General features: G+C 40.6%; 1 protein-coding gene across 3 annotated transcripts in view; it reads right to left on the reverse strand.

Moving 5' to 3' along the window:
* Positions 1 to 18,642, reverse strand: part of SNX7 (sorting nexin 7) — a 96,315-nt gene extending 77,673 nt beyond the window's left edge. The window contains exon 1 of one of the 3 annotated variants that reach the window (XM_003784128.2): positions 18,422 to 18,642. In XM_003784128.2, coding sequence (XP_003784176.1) covers positions 18,422 to 18,601 — 180 coding nt within the window. In that variant the 5' untranslated portion in view covers positions 18,602 to 18,642. Of the gene's footprint in view, positions 1 to 17,963; positions 18,125 to 18,421 lie in introns of those variants that run through there. The other 2 variants (XM_003784130.1, XM_012801647.1) reach the window with 2 other exon arrangements.
* Positions 18,643 to 19,125: the final 483 nt, after the last annotated feature.

A 19,125-nucleotide genomic window follows, 5' to 3' on the forward strand; every position in this document is an offset into this window, starting at 1 on the left:
CTCTTTTCCTACCCCGCTTTGGATTCAGACATTTCTCCAAGAAGTTCTGGTTTCATTTAGAAGAGACTGGTATTTACAAACCAAGATATGAGGGCTAGAAAATATATGCATGATACTCATACACACACATAAATGTAGATCAAGATCTAAGGCTCAAAAGACGTGAAATTCAAAGACATCATATGGCTTATTCTGTCCTTCCCTCTTTCTATAGTTGTAACTCCTTTCTGCAGCAGTGAATGCCTGGCTTCATTATCCTGACTATATTAACCTTTCGGCCCCTTCCCCTGGATGTAATCCATCCTTGACCATGCCAGATATTTCTACAGGTCTGACCACCCTGGCCGAGGCAGCCTCATTCTCAATCCCAGCCATGCTTGACTGCTGCCTCCCCCCAATCTCACTGGTCACACTGGTCATCTTCAATAGTTTTGTTTTGTCTAAATTAAACAAAAAAACATTGTGTAAAGGAGGGTTGCTATTTTTGTAAATAAAAATTTTGAAAAGGAAAAAAAGTGTAAATGTAAATGCCTATAGTGCTTCATTTCACTCACATGTGAAAAAAAACTAATACTTTCAACAGAACATCTGAATTATTTCTTCGGTCGTAATAAAAACTTGTTCTCCAACTCTGCATGTTCTCTTTTAGATACATTCTTCCCCCACAGTAGAGATATGGATGTTAGAATGATGTTTTTTTTTTTAAAATAGTCACTATAAAGAAAAAGTCATTATAAAGGAGACTAAAAATGGCTCCAAGTAACCTTGAGACATTAATTCAGCCTTTCTAGATTCAATTTAGGAGTTGAACTTGATCTCTTATCTCTCCCAGCTCCAAAAGCATTCATATAGTAAAATGTAATCAATTCTGAGTTTTTTTAAAAAGAGGTACTTTCTATGAAATTATGAGTGGGGGAAACGGATGAAATCATAATATGGACTTGTTTTTCCCTCAAACCAAATCAATAAAAATGCTTTTGAAGCATCAATAATACCTAGAGCACTGCTCTTAAGGCTCCTCTCACAAAAAGTTTAGCTACATAAACCATAATGCAGCATTTAAGTAATCCTTCAACGTAATTAGAAGAGATATCGCTGTAGGACACAGCGAGAAGAGACGAGAATAAGAATGGTCATTAAGATATCAAATCAGCACATGGTACCCCGTAAATGCACTGCTGTGCACAGTTATGATTTAATAAAGAATAAAAACCAGGAAATTAGTATACTATACATTCCACTAATCAGCACTATTGTATTTAATATTCACAAACATAAAAGAACACAGAAGTTGAGGATTGAGGCTTCTTTCTGAATAAATGTTATATTTGAAAATAAAAAAAATGATTAAGAAGGTTCAGCCTATTGTGATCACAAAAAGTTGTGTGAAAGGAAAGCAAATCCTTTCCTGTGTTTAGTTAGACAGGCTTTGGAACAAGAAGTAGAAGACAAATTTCAGTCGTGTCTGACAAATAAGCAGACACATAAAAATATAGAAGCAACAAATGTCTTGCAAAAATGGCTTAGTGAAATAAATCATTTTATATTTCCATGATAGGATACAATAAATTCTATCCACATGAGGGAGGGAATACAAGGAAATGATGAAAAGTGATGCTTCAGAAAAATATATAATAACTTTAAAAGGTTTTGCATTATGTTAAGAAAAAGTAGCAGGTTACAAAATTTGCGCAAGACCAGATTCTAATGTGTGTGTATGATGGGGGGTGGGGGAGAAACAGAGAGAGAAAACTTAGCAGTTTAGGGTATTTATATATATATATATATATATATACAAAAAACAAAAAGTTAACAGAAACTACTCCAGATGTTGGTATTGCTACTGAGTTTGGTATTTTTTTCTATGTGACTTTCTGAATTTTTCAAACAATCTAAAGTAAACATATTTTGTAACCAAAAAAAAAAAAAAAAGTTAAAATTACTAGTCAACTTTATACATGATGTGTTTACCAGGGTGGTAAATTCAAAGAGTTGTCTGGGCCATTTTGATTATTTCCCTTAGATTACATTACTTCTCTTAACTCATGAAAGTTGCTTAAATAGGAAGTATATCTAGAATCCACTGAAATGGGGTTGATGAAATAAATTATGAGATGCTAACACAATGAACTATACTAAGCCGCCATTAAAAACAGAATTTAGAGTTTCTAAAAAAATGTGTAATCAGCATGTACAAAAATCTCCCTAAAAGACTATTTCATATAAATAGTAGTTTTGAAAGCTGACGAATTTTAATTTGGTGAGCCAACGTACTCAACATTTCACTGACACTGTGTGCAGCCATGTGCTCTGGCATTCTGTGGGCTCACCCTCCTAGCGCACCACAGCCCACTTCTTTTACCTAGTACATAATTTAGCATTCTATTTCTTCTGCTCATAATGTATCCTTTTGTAGACCGGGAAAGATCTGCATGAATTTACAAAGGCTCACAATTCCAATGAGTACAGTGTGGTGTCATAAAAATATGTTTCAATCTCTAGTGAAGGAAGAAAATTACAGACTGGAATTTAGCAACATCCAAGATTTCAGCAGAAGGATTTAAATTACTATGAATCACTCAAAAGCATTCTTAAAACCTCAATAAAACTGACTATCCAAAGTGTTTTATATTCACTTCAAAAAAAAATTAAAAAGGGAAAGAAAATATACTGACAATACTTAAGAGACATACATGTGGATGTGAATAACTGAAAAAGGTGAGTGTTTGAGAAGATCCAAAGAAGCAATTAACCAAAAAAGAACTCCATTTAACCTTCTGTGGTGGATGCTTTTTAGGAGAAATGGATCTTTGAAATTTGCTCTCTCTCAGCAAAGGTTTCACCGCCACAAGAATCTCTCTCTCTCTCTGCCCACACACACACATACACACCCTCTCTTTCACCATTTGGATATATTCCCATTACCCCAAGGTCATTGGAACAACACAATTACATCCTTTTATTTCTTCTTCATGAGATTAGAGCAGAATAAAAATCATTAGGAAGTCGACAAATCTCCACTTCCTAAATAACATTTAACACCTCTCTTACAGCTGGTTTAGTGAGCACACACACAAAACCACGAAAATCTGCAGATGGTTTCAGGTTGAGATTTGAAGGTGTGTAACAGGGAAGAATGACCAATATGTTGCAAGAATTCACTATCTTTTGTCCTTACGCCAAAACAACACACCCACTGTCATGGAAAACATTTCAGGCACTTTACTCCAACAGATAGAATAGTACTCTTGGCTTATGATGAGCATCGGTTGAATTGTGTCCTTCCCAAATGTATATATATTAAAGACCAAACCTCCAGGTACCTCAGAAGGTGATCTCATTTGGAGAGAGGGTCCCCGTCAATACAGTTAAGTTAAAATTGATTAAGGTCATTAGGATGGGCCCTAATCTAATATGACTAGTAAGTATCTTTATTTTAAAAGAGGATGAGGGAAAGATATGTATGTATGCACAGAATAAGAGGGAAGAAACAAGCAGGGTTCGCAGAAGATAGGCCTCTCTAAGACAGGTTGTGAGGCCTGAAACAGAGTCTTCCCTCAGGCCCCTCAGAAGAAAGTAAGCCAGCCTGCTGACAGCCTGACTGCAGACCGCCAGCCTACAGAAGGGGGAGTCATACATTTCTGTTGTTAAGATACCTACTCAGTGGTTCTTTTGCAACCCTAGCACAACAATACATCATTTCTGCATCTAAAGTTGTACACAATCATGATTAAAATATTTCATCCTTGGCTCGGCGCCTATAGCTCAACAGGCTAAGGCGCCAGCCACGTACACCTAAGGTGGCAGGTTCGAATCCCCAGCCCGGATCCGCCAAACAACAATGATGGCTGCAACCAAAAAATAGCCAGGCGTTGTGGCGGGCGCCTGTAGTCCCAGCTACTTGGGAGGCGGAGGCAGGAGACTTGCTTGAGCCCAGGAGTTGGAGGTTGCTGTGAGCTGTAATGCCACGGCACTCTGCCCAGGGGGATAGCTTGAGGCCCTGTCTCAAAAAAAAAAAAAAAAAAAAAAAAAATTTCATCCTTGCTCCATTTATTTTTTTTTTTTTAAACACGTAAATAATCAAACCTAAGAAATTTCTGGGAATGATTTTTGCCTCTCCCCTTCAAGGCTATGTGATGGTTCCAAAGTTCTACTACTAAAATAAACAAAATACACAGCTAAAATTGAAAACAAATGATGGTTTGTCAATATCTGAGTGCTTGGAAAAATGATCACCAAAAGAAGTAGGTTAAAAGCACGAGGCATGACCTCTCTAAGAGGTGGCCTCCCTTACGGTTCCTCACCGAAGTATAACTCGGGAATGTCTCCTAACACGAATCACTCTGATAACTCCAAATCATACCTACTGTCTGTGCACAAACAGCTATTTTCTTTTTTCAAGTAGGGGGGAGAAAAACCAATGTGAGAAGTGTGATCAGTCAGAACACTGGCATGTAAAGGCCGTGCAAATGAAATTGCTGATGCACGAGAAACACACACACCAGAGACATCTGGTAAAAAAGCAACGTGAAGTAGGAGGCGTTGGAGAGACCGTGTTGTTAAGAGGGACACTCGTCCTGATAGGCCTAAATTTAGACTTACCAGCTGTGTTTTGGTTTACAAATCCTTCCAATCTGCCCGCTTATAATAATAATAAAAAACGAGAAAGGCTTTCTGTGGAACACTGTTAAAAAATGTGAGGGGGAAACTGTCCTCTGTCATGTTCTATAAAGGGGACACAACTGTCACCTCGTTTGACACCATTTCCACTGGTACACAGTATGTACACCCTGTATGCATTTCCACAGTGTATTTGTCCATTCTTCTGTGTCTAGTGGTTTCTATTAACTAACAGGAGTGCCTTGAACGTACTTGAACTTTCTTAGGCTCAGGGTACTATAGAGCTATACAGTGACCATGGAAATTTTTCAAATAATTTTGACATAATTTCCTTCTGGCAGAAAAGAAAAAAAGTTTCTGGAATCAGGGAGTGCTAAACTTAATCCACGTTGAGACATATCCCAGCTTTGTGAATTTGTTCAAATGAGGTTATTTTTTCTGAGTTTCGGTTTTCACTTTTGCAACGTTTTGAAAGGTCAGACCTCACGTTGGATCATGAAGGATTAAAAAGAGATAATAAAAATGATATATGCGATACCAGCTTGGAGGCTTTACAAGCTGAATTATCTTATGTAAATTTTACCATAATCCTGCCCAATATATTTTTCCCTCTTTTTAACCAGCTAGAAGTACTATTAGCACGTGCTCTTTTCCCCCTTGTTTTTAGATGAGGAAATAGATTAAATCCCATGTTCAGACTCTTAACTGCTGTTAACGAAAGGACCTCTCAGTAGCTACAAAGTCAATCTTACATCAAAATATGACATGGATCCCTGGAAGTAATCAATGAATTCATTTTTTTTTTTTTAGTTTCTCATGTAATTAGACATCTAAAGCAAGAATAAATAAACATATATGGTCAACATATAGCTCTGTAGTATGTACGAGCTGCGTGTGCACAAGGACACTCAAGACAGCACTGTTGGAAATTTGGAAAAATTAGAAACAGAAGAATGAATCAATAAACTGTGGAGAATGCACATAGGTGGGTGTATAATACACTGCGATGAAAACCAACTAAAGCAAAAAAACATGGATAAACCTCAACCTACGTGTTAGGAGAAAAAACCAAAACACCAAAGAATTCATACACAATGATATGGTTTGTAAAAGTCCTAAAAAATACAAGGTCCCCAAATACATAAATCTTTAAAATATATTGCTTCAAGATACATATACTATATAAACTTGTATAAAAACCAAACAAATGACGAACACAACATTCAGACTATTACATGTTTTTTAAATAGGAGAAAGAGAGATAATCTTGAGAAGAGCCCATAAGGGCGTCAAAAGCGTTGGATGTTTTATTTCTTAAGCTGAAGGGCAGTATATGGATGCGAATTTTAATCATCCTATTATAGGAGTCGGCAAACTTTTTCCATAAAGGATAAGATCGTGAATAGGTGGAGTTTTATGGGCCATCCGACCTCCATCACAACTTTTCTACTCAACCACTACAGTGTGAAAACAGCCACAGACAATACATAAACGATGTAGCTGCGTTCTAATAAAATTTTATTTACAGAAATGAAGCCAGTCATGCATCTGTAGTAAAAAGGGAATCCTTATACACTTCAGTGGAATTAGTACAACCTCTATGCTAAACAGCATGGAGACTCCTCAAAGAACTAGAAGTTGACCTACCATTCGATCCAATAATCCTACCATGGGGGATCTATGCAGAGGAAATCGTTATATCAAAAGCATTCATGTACTCATGTGTTCATTATAGAACAATTCACAATTGAAAATACATAGAATTAACCTAGGCATCCATCAACTGATAACTGTATAAAGAAAACGTCACACACACACACTCTCACACACACTCACACCATGCAATACTACTCAGCCATAAAAAAGAATGAAATAATGTCTTTCTCAGCGACTGAGATGGAATAGAAGCCATAATCCCAAGTGAAGCATCTCAGGGATGGAGAAACAAATACCACCTGTGCTCACAAGTGGGAGCTGAGCAATGGTATCCAGGCGTCCTCAAACTATGGCCCGCGGGCCACATGCGGCCCACCTAGGACATTTATCCGGCTCAGCCGGGTGTTTTTGCTGCCGCTGCCCGTCCTGCTTAGCAGCCGACTTGTCTGGAGCCTGCAGTCCGGCCCTCCAACAGTCTGAGGGACAGTGAACTGGCCCCCTGTTTAAAAAGTTTGAGGACCCCTGGACACAGTCATATAAAACAGAAAATGGACATTAGAGACTCGGAAGTGGAGAGAGGGGAGAAAGGGTAGGGATCAAAACTACCTGACAGCCTTGCCTGACGTCCAATCTATAGAAGTATAAGTCAATACATTCATATTGTATAAGCCGCTAAATACCATTTTAGGAGGAATACATATAAAATAAACAGTGTCAAGAAGAAAGTGGTTAGAATTAGAACACATGTGATCTAGGTTATTTGAAAATAAAATAAAAACGGGATAGAAATTTTTAAAAATTACCCATCGGGATAATGTATACTATTGTTCAGGTACACTGAGAGACCACACTTGACCACTATAACAGTACAATTCATCAAATATCAAAAAACCACCTGCTCACTCCAAAATTATTGAAATAAAAATAGATAGAGAGAATAAAAAATAAATTAATTTCTAAAAGATGAGGCTGATTAGATTTTGCCCATGGGCTATTTGCCTCTGTTTTAACTGCAATGGGTCATTATGAAAATTTCAAGATACACAAAAATTAAGAAATATAAAATTTGCACAGACGGAACAAATGAAGTCTCGCCAGCAACACTGATAAATCGAGAAAGGTAAAACTCGAATGGGTGAATCAGAAAGGACGCTGCTGACTGTGTATCTTGGAAGTGAAATAACGGACCAGAGCACAGTCTGTCTCAAAAGTTTTGTAGTAACCTGCATATAAGTAGCTATACAGGGTGGTCACGAAGTTCATATGCAATTTAAAATAGTCAACTATATATAAGCATATATGTACACAGATGTTTTATATAAGTAAATATTCTTTTCTATGCATGAAACTATTCTACAAAAAAATCATTTAAGTTTTAAACAGGTACATTCACGTAAGGTGAGTATATAGTCTTGATTACTAAAAAGTGTCCATTAATTTTCTTTTCACACTTTTCTCATGAAACTTAGAAATAAAGTCCTCTTGATGATTGGCAGATAGGCAGAAGGTAAGTTCCAAATTCTTAATATTTGCATTTGTATTATGGACTATTTTTTTTTTCTTTTTTACATTCAGACACACACACGCACAAATCTGTGTTTTTAATCACCTCAGTGGAGACTACAGAATGTATAATCAAGGACAAGCACAGAACTGCCACGGTGAGGCTGAAAGGTAAGTGAGCCTTCCCCACGAAGCATGTCACTCAACACAGGTGCAGCTCACTGTGTACCTCGGCAAATGTCACTGTGCATCAAAGATACTTAAAGCCATGATGCTAAATCCACACATGATGAGAGGTCAAAGGAAACTGCCTGGAAATAACTTTGGGGTCCTGGATATACACACAAAACCACAGTATCAGCCAGCTATGAGGTTGTGGGTTCAGTGATGACTAATCAGAAACAGAGCAAGCCAGAAAAAATAATTACTCTAGCCAAAACTTCTGAAGATGTTTAATATATGGTCTGTGGACAGATAACACCACAAACAGAACTCAGGAATGTAATCAGAAATGGTTACTAGGGAGCACAGCCACCTGACTGCGCACTTACCAAGCACAGCTGAGAAGGCCTTCAGCAAACTGAAATGAGTCCAGAGGAAGGGTGAGTGGCCAGCACAGCTAGCCCTACTGGCAAATTCACAGAGCATTTCTGAAGATAGATATGTAAGAAAAACCAGCAGATGATTAAAACAAATATACAAATATTCTTATACCCTAGTAATTCTAACTTACTTGGCAGATAGTACATGGAACAACTCACTCAAAAAGGAAATTATGCTTATATTATAGCATTTAAGGAATAATAGCAAACTTTCGGTGTCACTCTCAACAATAAACGTACATGTTCTAATTATTTCAAATTAAGAGTGCCCAACCTCCCAAATTCTATCTCCATGGTACCTCCTCTATATCCCTGGAAGATTTTTCCATACAACTAAGCAGATACATATATAAGCCCATCTAGACTATTTACTACTACTATTACTACTATTTACTAGATATTTACAATATCTTCCCTTAAATAAGTATAAGCTCCTTAAAGATAGAAACAAGTGTGTTTTGGGGATCCTCTGAAGATCTCACTAGCAGTTCAAAGTGGATGCTTAATGCAAGTCAAAACAATTCATCTCAAAAGCCCATGACAGCAAATACTGAGAGTTTTCTGAGGCCACCAACTGTGCCTCAGCTACACATACCTTCTCATTTAACCCTCTCAACTACCTGATGGAAGTATCATTATCACTGTCCACATTTTACTTGAATAAACCTGTGGTATATAATAATTCTTGCCAAATCACTTCTTTCTTAATCTACAAAATCGAGACTCCATGATCCCCACCACCCATATGCACACAAAAAACACCTAGTGTAGTCACTTTATTTCATTTAACAACGTTCACTAAAAGTCAGCCCCACGGCAGGCACTGGGCTGGAGATACACCAGGGGCCAAGACCAGTGACAGGCAAGGCTCCCGCTCCCACGAAGCATATATTTTTACTTTGCAGGAGGAAGAGGGTATACAGGAAACAAACAAGTAAATACACAGAGAGACGAGATAATTCCAAATAAGAAGGTAAGAATAAGTTTTGATCAACAAGGGAATACACTGCAGAGAAAGTGGACCTGGCTGTTGGAGAAAGGGATTACAGGGAGCAGGAAGACGCTGGAGAGAACCGTCCTAGAAGGCTGCTCTAAGGAGGTAACATGAGAAGGACCCAATTTTGTAAACGCTGAGAGAGATTCCGGTCCAGATTCTAATCTGGCTCACTGGTCCAGATGACACCGGGTGGACCAAATGAGCCCCAAGGCAGAAAGGACTTAGAATTGTCCAAGGACCATAAAAGAGACAAATGGCTGGCACACAGGCTGTGAGGAAAGAATAACCAGCAAGGCTTGTTTTAACATTCGCTGTGCTCGAATTTTAAGACTTCGCATCTTTATTTTATGGGTCTTTTAAAACCAGAGGGCAGAACTCCATGATAAATGAACGTTGCTCCTGAGAATTCAGAAGTATGACAGTTGTTGTGCAACTGGAGATTGTTAAGCAGCTACGTGCCCTTATTCAGACTCTTCATGAGCACTGGCCGGTTGGAGGCTATTAATTGCACCTACCGCAGTTCCATGTATCTCTATCACACTTGTGATAACTTCTTATCAAAGGGAAAACTTTCTTTTTTGTACATAACACTCTAAAAGTTTAGTTTCTTTTTAGTTTGGAAAAGGTCCAACATACCATCAGCCTATAACTGCTACAAAACCATTGTCAAAGGTGGTGTGGCTGTTCCCAATGATTCCTCTTCTTCCTGTGAGAGGATCGTACCTCTTGGCCAACTGGCAGGTAAGTGTTAGTATCTTTTTTTTTTTTTGACCAGGGCTGGGTTTGAACCCACCACCCTTGGTATATGGGGCCGGCGCCCTACTCCTTGAGCCACAGGCACCGCCCTGTGTTAGTATCTCTTTATGGAGGGAAGGAAGTTCCTCACTCTGCTGGATTTGACCAGTGACTGTCTTTGGACAATGGCATGTATTCTGGCAGAAAATGAAGGGGCCATTGCCTGTTTCTATGCGTGTTCATATTCTTTCCCCTCTGTCCTAGGAACAATGTGGCCCAGTTAGGGGTCAGTCCTTCAGTCTTGATCCCAAAATGAAGAAAGCCTGTGAAGCAGAGTCAAAGCCTAGAAAAGGGTAACAGCTCAGCCACAGCTGGTGTGTACATGGGTAAGAAAGAAATCTTTATTATAAATAGCCACCGAGATCTTGAGGTTGTTTGCACTGCCACGTAACCTAGTGAAAGCTGGTGAAGATGCCACTCCGTGTTCTGTTAGATTACAGACAGACATACCTATGTGACTTTCTCAGAGTCAGTACAGGACAAATTAGGGATTTGTTTTTCCAGTTTTCAAGAGTCATACATTAAGAATTTGCCATTTGCTTGTAGTCAACCATAACAAGGCTCTCATTTTAATTCTCAACAGACTTTCTCTTATTAATATTTCGATTTTAAATGATTAAGGTGTTTTTCAGTTTAACAATTTCTGTATTGAAAAACCAACTATGAGATAAAATGACAATAAAAAGGAACCTCTAAAGTATTAGACTTGATTAAAGAAACCAGACATTTAAAGGAAAAACCATGATTCGGTTTATATGAGTTAACCTGAGGAGGCAAATCTATACAGACAGGATACAGGTTAGTGGTTGTCTATGGCTGAAAAGAAAATGGGGGTTAACTGTAAACAGGCAGAACAGATCTGACTTGGGAAATGAAAATGTTCTAACACTGGTTTACAGTGATGGATGTCCAACTCAGTTAATTTGCTTTAAAAAATCATGCACCCCAAATGGGTTAAAATATAAATTCTGACTCATTGAGTCTGGAGAGAGCTCTGAAATTGTATTCCTAACCAGCTTCCGGGGAACCAGAGGAATCATGGATCATCCTCTGAGTCGTAAGCCTGTGGAGGAGAGAGGGTAGTAAGGAAAGGAGGCAGACAGCCCCGTCACCAAGAGCCCTGAATGACAGAAGGTGGCAATATGATCAGAGTGGGTACTCTGCAAACTGACTTACTGGGAGCACAGCAGAGACCAGAGGGGAAAGTTTAGGAGAATGAAGCCCTTTTGAGGCTGTTTTAATGGTTCTCAGAAGTAACCACATAACTACTCTGATTACAGCAGAGGAAACTGAAAGAAGGCAACAATTCTAGAGTTACCGAAAAGGTAAAACTGATGGGGACTCTTCAGATATATAAGCGAACAGGAAGAATGAATGGAAGGTATAACATAAAGGTGTTTTATACTGGACCCCTCAAAAAGTGTTACCTCATTAGTAGAAAATTAAATGGAAAAGGTAACAGCTTTGGGCAGAGTCACAGAAGAAGTAAAGACCGGTAGAACATAGTTCCTTATGAGAATTAAATAAAAGGGATGAGGAGGACCATCTAATTAAGACCTTCCACTGCTCTTACAGTTAAATTTAGTAAGCTAAAATTCCACTGTAACAGCCTCTTTAATAGTGGAAAAGATAGTTCAGCTGTCACACCCTCCTCTCCTCTGGGACAGTTAGTCATCCGGCTTCTGCTAAAAAGTGACAGATTTCATGATTTTGCTGGGTAATTGCTTTTATTTTGGAAATTTCCATTGGAAAATTCTGTAAGTTGACCCGAAACTTCTCCATATGTTTTTGAGTCCGTAGTCCTAGTCAAGAAATCCATAAAGTTTTAATACACCCAGATTGTAACAACTTTTCATGCAGGGTTGTTAGAAAAGTTAACCTAAGTATTTTCAACCTAAACTACTTTCTGCTCCTCCCCACTCTTTCTTCACAAGCCACGGTTACCAGAATATGTCATCGTGAAATCTCTTCCTGAACTCTCCTTCACAGATGGCAAACGTGTGACAATACTGTTGCTACTTCCTGCACCAGTGGAAGACAGTCAGGGCTATGACATCCAAACCCACTTTCTGCAAAGCCTAGATGAGATCTCAGGCCCCATCTCAAAACAGCATTCCAAAGAACTGACGGCAAGGTGCCAGCATCCAAAGATGAAATAATATTCCTCTGCCATTTTCTGACACAGACCATCAACTCTACTTTTAAAACACAGAGGGTGGAATGAATCTTCAGAAGTGGCATAGACAGTTCAGATTACAATACAATTAATACTCCACATGACCTTGGCAATATGGTGCTTATTTAGATTTACTGTTGTGTCATCTGTGGATATTGATTTTTCAGTCACTGAAAACCACTAGGGAGGTCTGCACGTAAAACAATCTCACACAAGGTCTCCCCAGACTTTTTCTGAAATTTCCTTACTTGTTTTTATTTTGCTAATCATATTCATCAACTCAAGGGGAAAACTTGAGGACTTTTCATCTTCTTCCTACTTCACTTACCTACACATCCCCTCCTTGGGAGGAATATAAAAGAATACTTAACGTGTAAGAGGGCTAGAATGGCAGGGAGCGGAATTTTTCACTGACGAAATATAAACAGTCCTAGATCAGCCCTATTTTCTTTTATTGGTTTTCCTCTTAAAAAAAAAAAAATCATCAAAATGCTAAGACCCATCAAGCCAAGATCTGGCTGGAGGCCTTAGAGAAAGCAGAACACAAATAGTAAGTCATTTATTATCTATCCTCATTTAACAGATGAAAATTCTGAGGCACTAACGAAAAGTAACTTGCCCAAGGCAACAAAGCTAGTAAGCAGAGCAGCTAAGATTCTGAACGCAGGCAATTGAACTACAAAGTCTCTACTCTTAACTAAGCTTATGTCCTGGTGGTATTTTTATTTACAAGGATTAATACTGCTTTCTTCAGGACTTAACATATATCCCAATTAAAATTCATAGTCTGTTCCTAAACCTAGTGTCCTAACTTGTCAAAAGATTTGGAAGGCAGATTATGTTATACGAACTATTAGATATTGATACAGTTATGCATACATATAACAAACCATCTGAAAACTTAGTATTATAGTTTATGATGCTCACTGGCTAACTAGGTATTGAGGCAGCACACAGCAGAACTGGCTTGTCTCTTCTCCTTCCCCTGTGAGGCCTCATCAAATCATGTGAAAGACTTGATGGCCAAAGTCACCTGGATGCTGCAGACTGAAATTATTATATAGACATCTTCATTCCAAAGCCTGACACTCAATGCTGCATAGTGGCTGGGACTTTGCAGGGGATGCACTGACATGTGGTCCCACTGTGACCTGGGCTTTGTCACAGCAGGGAGGTCTTAGGTTGCATTTCTTATATGGTGCTCTAAAAAGCACAGTGTCCTCCTGGACAAAGTGGAACTTGTACTCCCTTTATAATCTAGCCTAGGAAGATGTACAGCATCACTTCTGCCATACCCTACTGGTCAACGCAGACACAGTCTCCCCCACACTCAAGGAAAGAAGCAGAGATTCCATTATTGATAGGATGGGTGGCTGGTCATGTCACAGGAAATGCTGAGGTGACCATCTTTATGCAAAGCTACTCTCCACATTTTGGTATTATGCAGGTTATTTTTTTTTCTTTTCATTCTCAGCCACTACCCATCTATTCTCTGCACCCCAGCATGCTGGCACCTATAGATGACATCGCCCTAGCAGCTCACCAGAGAAGAGCACCAGCAGGTGATCCAAGGTCAGGAGGAGAGAAGCTCAGGGAACATACTCCTTACGCCTGCCCTGCTCGGGTACCACGCTCCTGGCAGTAGCTACATTTCTCTGGAAATAAGCAGAAGTGGCCCCTTCTCCATAACTCAAGCTCTGACTGGTTTCCACATACGATTTCCATGATTTCCGATCCTTTTCCCTTTATAGCAACAGGTGCTTTTTACTACTACAAATCGCTAAGTGCCTCGGTATCCCCTGTTTGTCTCTTCACGACCCATAATTCTATAAATAGTTCCTGCATTAATCTCTCATTTAAATATCAGAGAGAATTCTGATTTGTCTCTGGGCAATGACTGATAGGGGACCACAATAGAAATAGAGACTGCCCAAAGAAAAAACGTAATACATAAGCAGACTAGCAAAATCACCTTTCTATTGTATTTGATAGAATAGTGGAATAGTACAATTATATCCCTCCATCACTAATTGAATTTCCACATTGACAGAAACAAAAATATCTGTATGTCTGTATGCTGGATGTCTCAACTCTAACCTAGTAGTTTTTCAAAAATGAACTTTTCTGCAAAAAAGATGAGTGATTCTTTCAAAAGCCTTGCTCAAATATTTCTATTGCTATTGCTATAAATATTGCTATTTATTTCTGACTTACCATAAAAAATCTTAAGTTTTTTATTACTCTTATAAAACACGTTTGCTTCTATTGAATTACCTCATTCTTTTCAAAGTGTTCATAAACAAAATACTAAATAATTCACTTTATGGCTTTGCTGGAGAGTAAAATTAAGCCTACTGTTCTGTGCCTTTCAGAATTTCTTTTTTTTTCCTTTTTTAAAAAAGAATGTATACCCATCTTGAGTTTAGAGACACTATTTCTGCATTCCATGACTTCTCAAAGATGATGAGTGGTGATGAGGATGATTACATCTGTAGGATTCCTGATTATCCTTGATGATGGAAGTGTCACTTTACAGTCCTGAATACCTTTAAAGAGGCCAATAATAAGAGCCACCACTTACTGAGTACCAGGCAAGCATCTCAGTTCTTCATTGTGATCTAGTCACCTACGCTGTGCCAAGTGCTGTTTTTTCTACACAACGTGATGCTTAACAAAAATAAAGCCAATTTGTTATATTAGTTCCCCCTGTTCAAAGAAATTTTTCTTTTCAATTTAAAGACAATGGCCCTTTTCCTCCAGTTAATCTTTTTGGAAGCCTCATCTCATTTTGGCCTAATTCTAAAACAATTCTTACATTAATGGCACCAGCAGTATCTTTTCTCTTTTTAAAAATGTTATTGGTTTTGCATCATTGGTTATATTCTCCTACCTTCTAAAATGTATACTTGTTTTTGTTCTTGTCTCTTGTTTGTTTAGAGACATAGTCTCACTGTGTTGCCCAGGCTGGAATGCAGTGGCATTCCATAGCTCACTGTCACCTTGAACTCCTAGCCTCAAGTAAACCTCCTACCTCAGCCTCCTGAGTAGCTGGTATTATAGATGTGCACCATACTTGTCCTTATAAATAATACTATCTGAATTCCTTCTAGTTTCTTTAGATATGGCAGCATATTTTCCTCGCTGAATCATTTAAAAACTCAGAAAATACTTTGTTGTAATTTCTATCCCTCTTGCTTTATACTACTATTTAGAGTTTCTGTCCCATCTTCCCACCTAGACACTTAGACTATACTACACTGTGATACCAAGAATTGAATCTTATGTATCTTCTGTTTTTCAAAGAATACTCCGCATAGCATCTTCTATAAAAAAAAAAAAAAAATGTATTTGCTTTGTATTTATAATATATTGTGGGGGAAAGGGAATAATATTAATAAATTGAAGTTCATACTATTTAACAAGTCTCTGGAGAGAGATGCCAGATATATATTCACAAATAATTAAAGGGAATAAGAAGACCACAAATGTGAATGTAAACTGAATAGCGAAGTAGCCAATCTCAAAGCATTGAGGGGGAATGATAGTCAGCTTCGTAAATAATGGTTAGATGCCATCCTAGCTAGACATAGAGTTCTACAGAGGAGCAGGCTGGGGTTGGAGGGGGCAGTGGTAGGAAAGAGGCCACATGGAGATGACATTCTTAAATTTAGTTGTCTCACTGCGATTAACAGTTGAAAAATTCAAGTGACTGAACTGTAAGTAGATGGCTAATTTTAAAATTTCCCCAATACAGCAGAACCTCTAAAAGTTGAACATCCAAGGAACGGTAACTGTTCAATGTATGGAAGTGATCAACTTAAGGAACCAGGCCTACTATACCTGTAAGTACATGTGGTAAAGCTCTACTTAAGGAGGTGATCAATACAGAGAGCCTACTGTATTCTTTTTGAATTTTAACCAATATTAAATCTATATCTTAATCTTTGTGGCCAGTTTCTACAGATGTGGTTCTTCACTTGTTCTAAGTGTCCAACACACATAGTTAACACTACCAAGCAGGGTGCAGCCAGGGGTGTGGACTGAAGCTTACTGGGTTTGGAAGGTCACTTCTAAGGAAGAATACAAAACTACAAATATAAAATTAGGTAGAAACAAATTTTTATTTAGAATGAGAAAAAAAATCTCAATAAATGACTGGAGATATGAAGATTCCCTATACTGACAGAGCTTTAGGCAACTTACCAGAAATGCTTACCTAGAGATGGTAAGAAATGCTAATATTTCTTTCCCACCTAGAACAAGTACAACTCCAGCAAACCCCAGAACTACCACAGCCTTCAGCAAATGAACAGCTCTGAAGCTTACATTTCATTAGCTTCACCTTGATCCCTTCCTGACAAGAGGGTCTCATTGAAATGTCTTCACAAGTCACAGTGGCTCATGCCTATAATCCTGGCACTCTGGAAGGCTGAGGTGGGAGGGTCTTTGAGCTCAAGAGTCGAGACCAGCCTGACAAGAGAGAGATCTCATCTCTACTAAAAACAGGAAAACTAGCTGGGCGTGGTATGGTGCAGACCTTTACTCCCAGCTACTTGTGAGGCTGAGGCAAGAAGATTGCTCAAGCTCAAGAGTTTGAGATTGCTGAGAGCTATGACACCATGGCAGTCTACCCAGGGCAACGGAATGAGACTCTGTCTCAGAAAAAGAAAGAAAGGAGAGAGACAGAGAGAAAGAAAGAAACAGTGATTCTTAGAAGGCAATGGGACACCAAGAATCTAAAGAAAGAGAAACCTGTTGAGAAACTTCAAACAATCTTAGATGATTCTGATACACAGTTGCCACTCCCAGCACCTGTCCTCCATGCGGGACCTTTCACAATACATAACCATAAATTAATGTTCATCTACTTAAAAGTCAATGCAAAGAAGGAAGTAAAGTAAATCATCAATCAACTGGCCACATGTCCTTGATTTAGGCAGGGTTTTTTTTAACTTTTACAACTACACATAAAATTATTCCACAGTTTTATAATTTAAATAAATGGAAAAGCCAAGCGCATAAAACTGTGCTATCCTGTCTGAATATCTGGAATACAACTCAGTCTACCACTCCATTTAGCCTTAAGTAAAAATAAGGCTTCTATAGTCCTCTTTAAAGTCAGAGAATGCTTGTTCCCCTAACTTGGGATGCTCTCCCAGAATAAAGGCACTGGTTAAGTAGGTAAGGTGCTTTACTTAACATCTCAAGGTAACACTGAACTACTGCACGGGCTTATTAATAATTAATACAATGTTCTGATCCGAACTTAAGTCTTTTATGAGCAGCCACTTGAGAGGCTGGAGTGACATTCAACTGCCCTGCAGTTTCTCTAAAACCGCTAGTATACGCGCACGAAAAGTCTACCACTAACCCAAACAAGTTAATTTCCCTCCAACTATAAAACAAGCTAGGAAAGGCCTCTGGTTCTAGATTTCCTGGGGGAAGAGAAAATCGAAAGCGGCTGCCTGGGGGTTAGGTGGCAGTGGCTGACCATCAGAAAAATCCTGAGCTCCACAGCGAAGGTGCTTCCCCGGGGACAGGTGACCTTCTCCTGCAAGGAGTGGATTTCCTCATACCTATTCCCACAGGACTTGAGACTCACCTCGGGTGTCACCGAAGTCTCAAATCCACAGCCAACAACACTAAATCAAGAATATTTCCTCTAAACTTGGCGGATGCCTCTCCTAGAGTTCAGGTCTATTCTTGCCTGAAAAGAGGCTGGCACGGGCGGGGGGCGGTTTAGGCCACTCGCCTCCCGTATTCGGGCACTGTCGCCAACAGATGTACGTGACACATAAGGAGAAGGGGGAAGAAATTAGAACTTTGCAGAGTTCACCAAGCCTCGACCCCGCCGAGCTGAAGGTCAAGCTGAGAAGGAGGGAGCGCCTGGGATTCGGGGCCCCGTCGCCACACAGCCACGGGCGCGGTGGGAGCGGCCGGTGGGGTCCGGCCGCCCGGGAGACCTCGGCCGCCCCGGCTCCCGCTCCGAGCCCAGCCGCCGCCCAGACGGGCAACGGCGGCAACTCCGGAGTTGCCTGGGAACTTTCCCGGGACGCGCCGCCGCCGCCTCACCTTACTGAACACCTCCAGGTCGTCCTCGTCCTCGTCCAGGTCCAGCACCTCAGCCTGCAGCAGCGCGGAGGAGCCGCTGCCGCCCGGGAAGGGGGCGCCGCCCCCCGGGCTCTCCCCGTCGGCGCCCCCGGCCGAGAGGCCCGAGGAGCGCCTCCGAGATGCCTGGCGCTCGCCCTCCATCCCGAGAGTGCGCGCCGGCCCGGCCGCCGCCGCCAGCCCGGCTCCCCCGCGCGCGCCCATTGGCTCCCGCGCATCCTGCGCCTCCCCGGCCGGCCCCGCTCCAGCCCCTCGCCGGCTGCGCAGACGCGGAACTGCCGGGACGCGCGGCGGGTCGGGGAGCGCGGCCGGCCGGGGCAGGGCGCATCCCCAGCGGGCCTGGGGCCGCGGACGGCGCAGGAGCGGGACTCCCGGGCTCCGGCGGGGCGGAGAAAGGCACGACTGTCCCCTGGAGGAAGGGGCAGACTCGAAGGTAGGAGGTGGGCGTCCTCACACAACCCCCGGCGCCGGGGTCCCCGAACGAGGCTTGGCGCGGTGGCGGGGTCTGGAAAGAAGCCACCGAGGGAGCCGTCCACTTCGCGGGAACCACAGCAGGGCTGGAAGGCAGCCGACCCGGCCGGCTGGGAGAAAACGGCCAAGACTGTATTTCCTGTATTTAGTGGCTGTCTTTCTTCTGGGTTGGGATTTTCGAGCTAATGCACAAGTAA

Source organism: Otolemur garnettii, unplaced genomic scaffold (genome assembly GCF_000181295.1).
Source record: "Otolemur garnettii isolate 467f Iridium unplaced genomic scaffold, OtoGar3 scaffold00010, whole genome shotgun sequence".
NCBI lineage: Eukaryota > Metazoa > Chordata > Mammalia > Primates > Galagidae > Otolemur > Otolemur garnettii.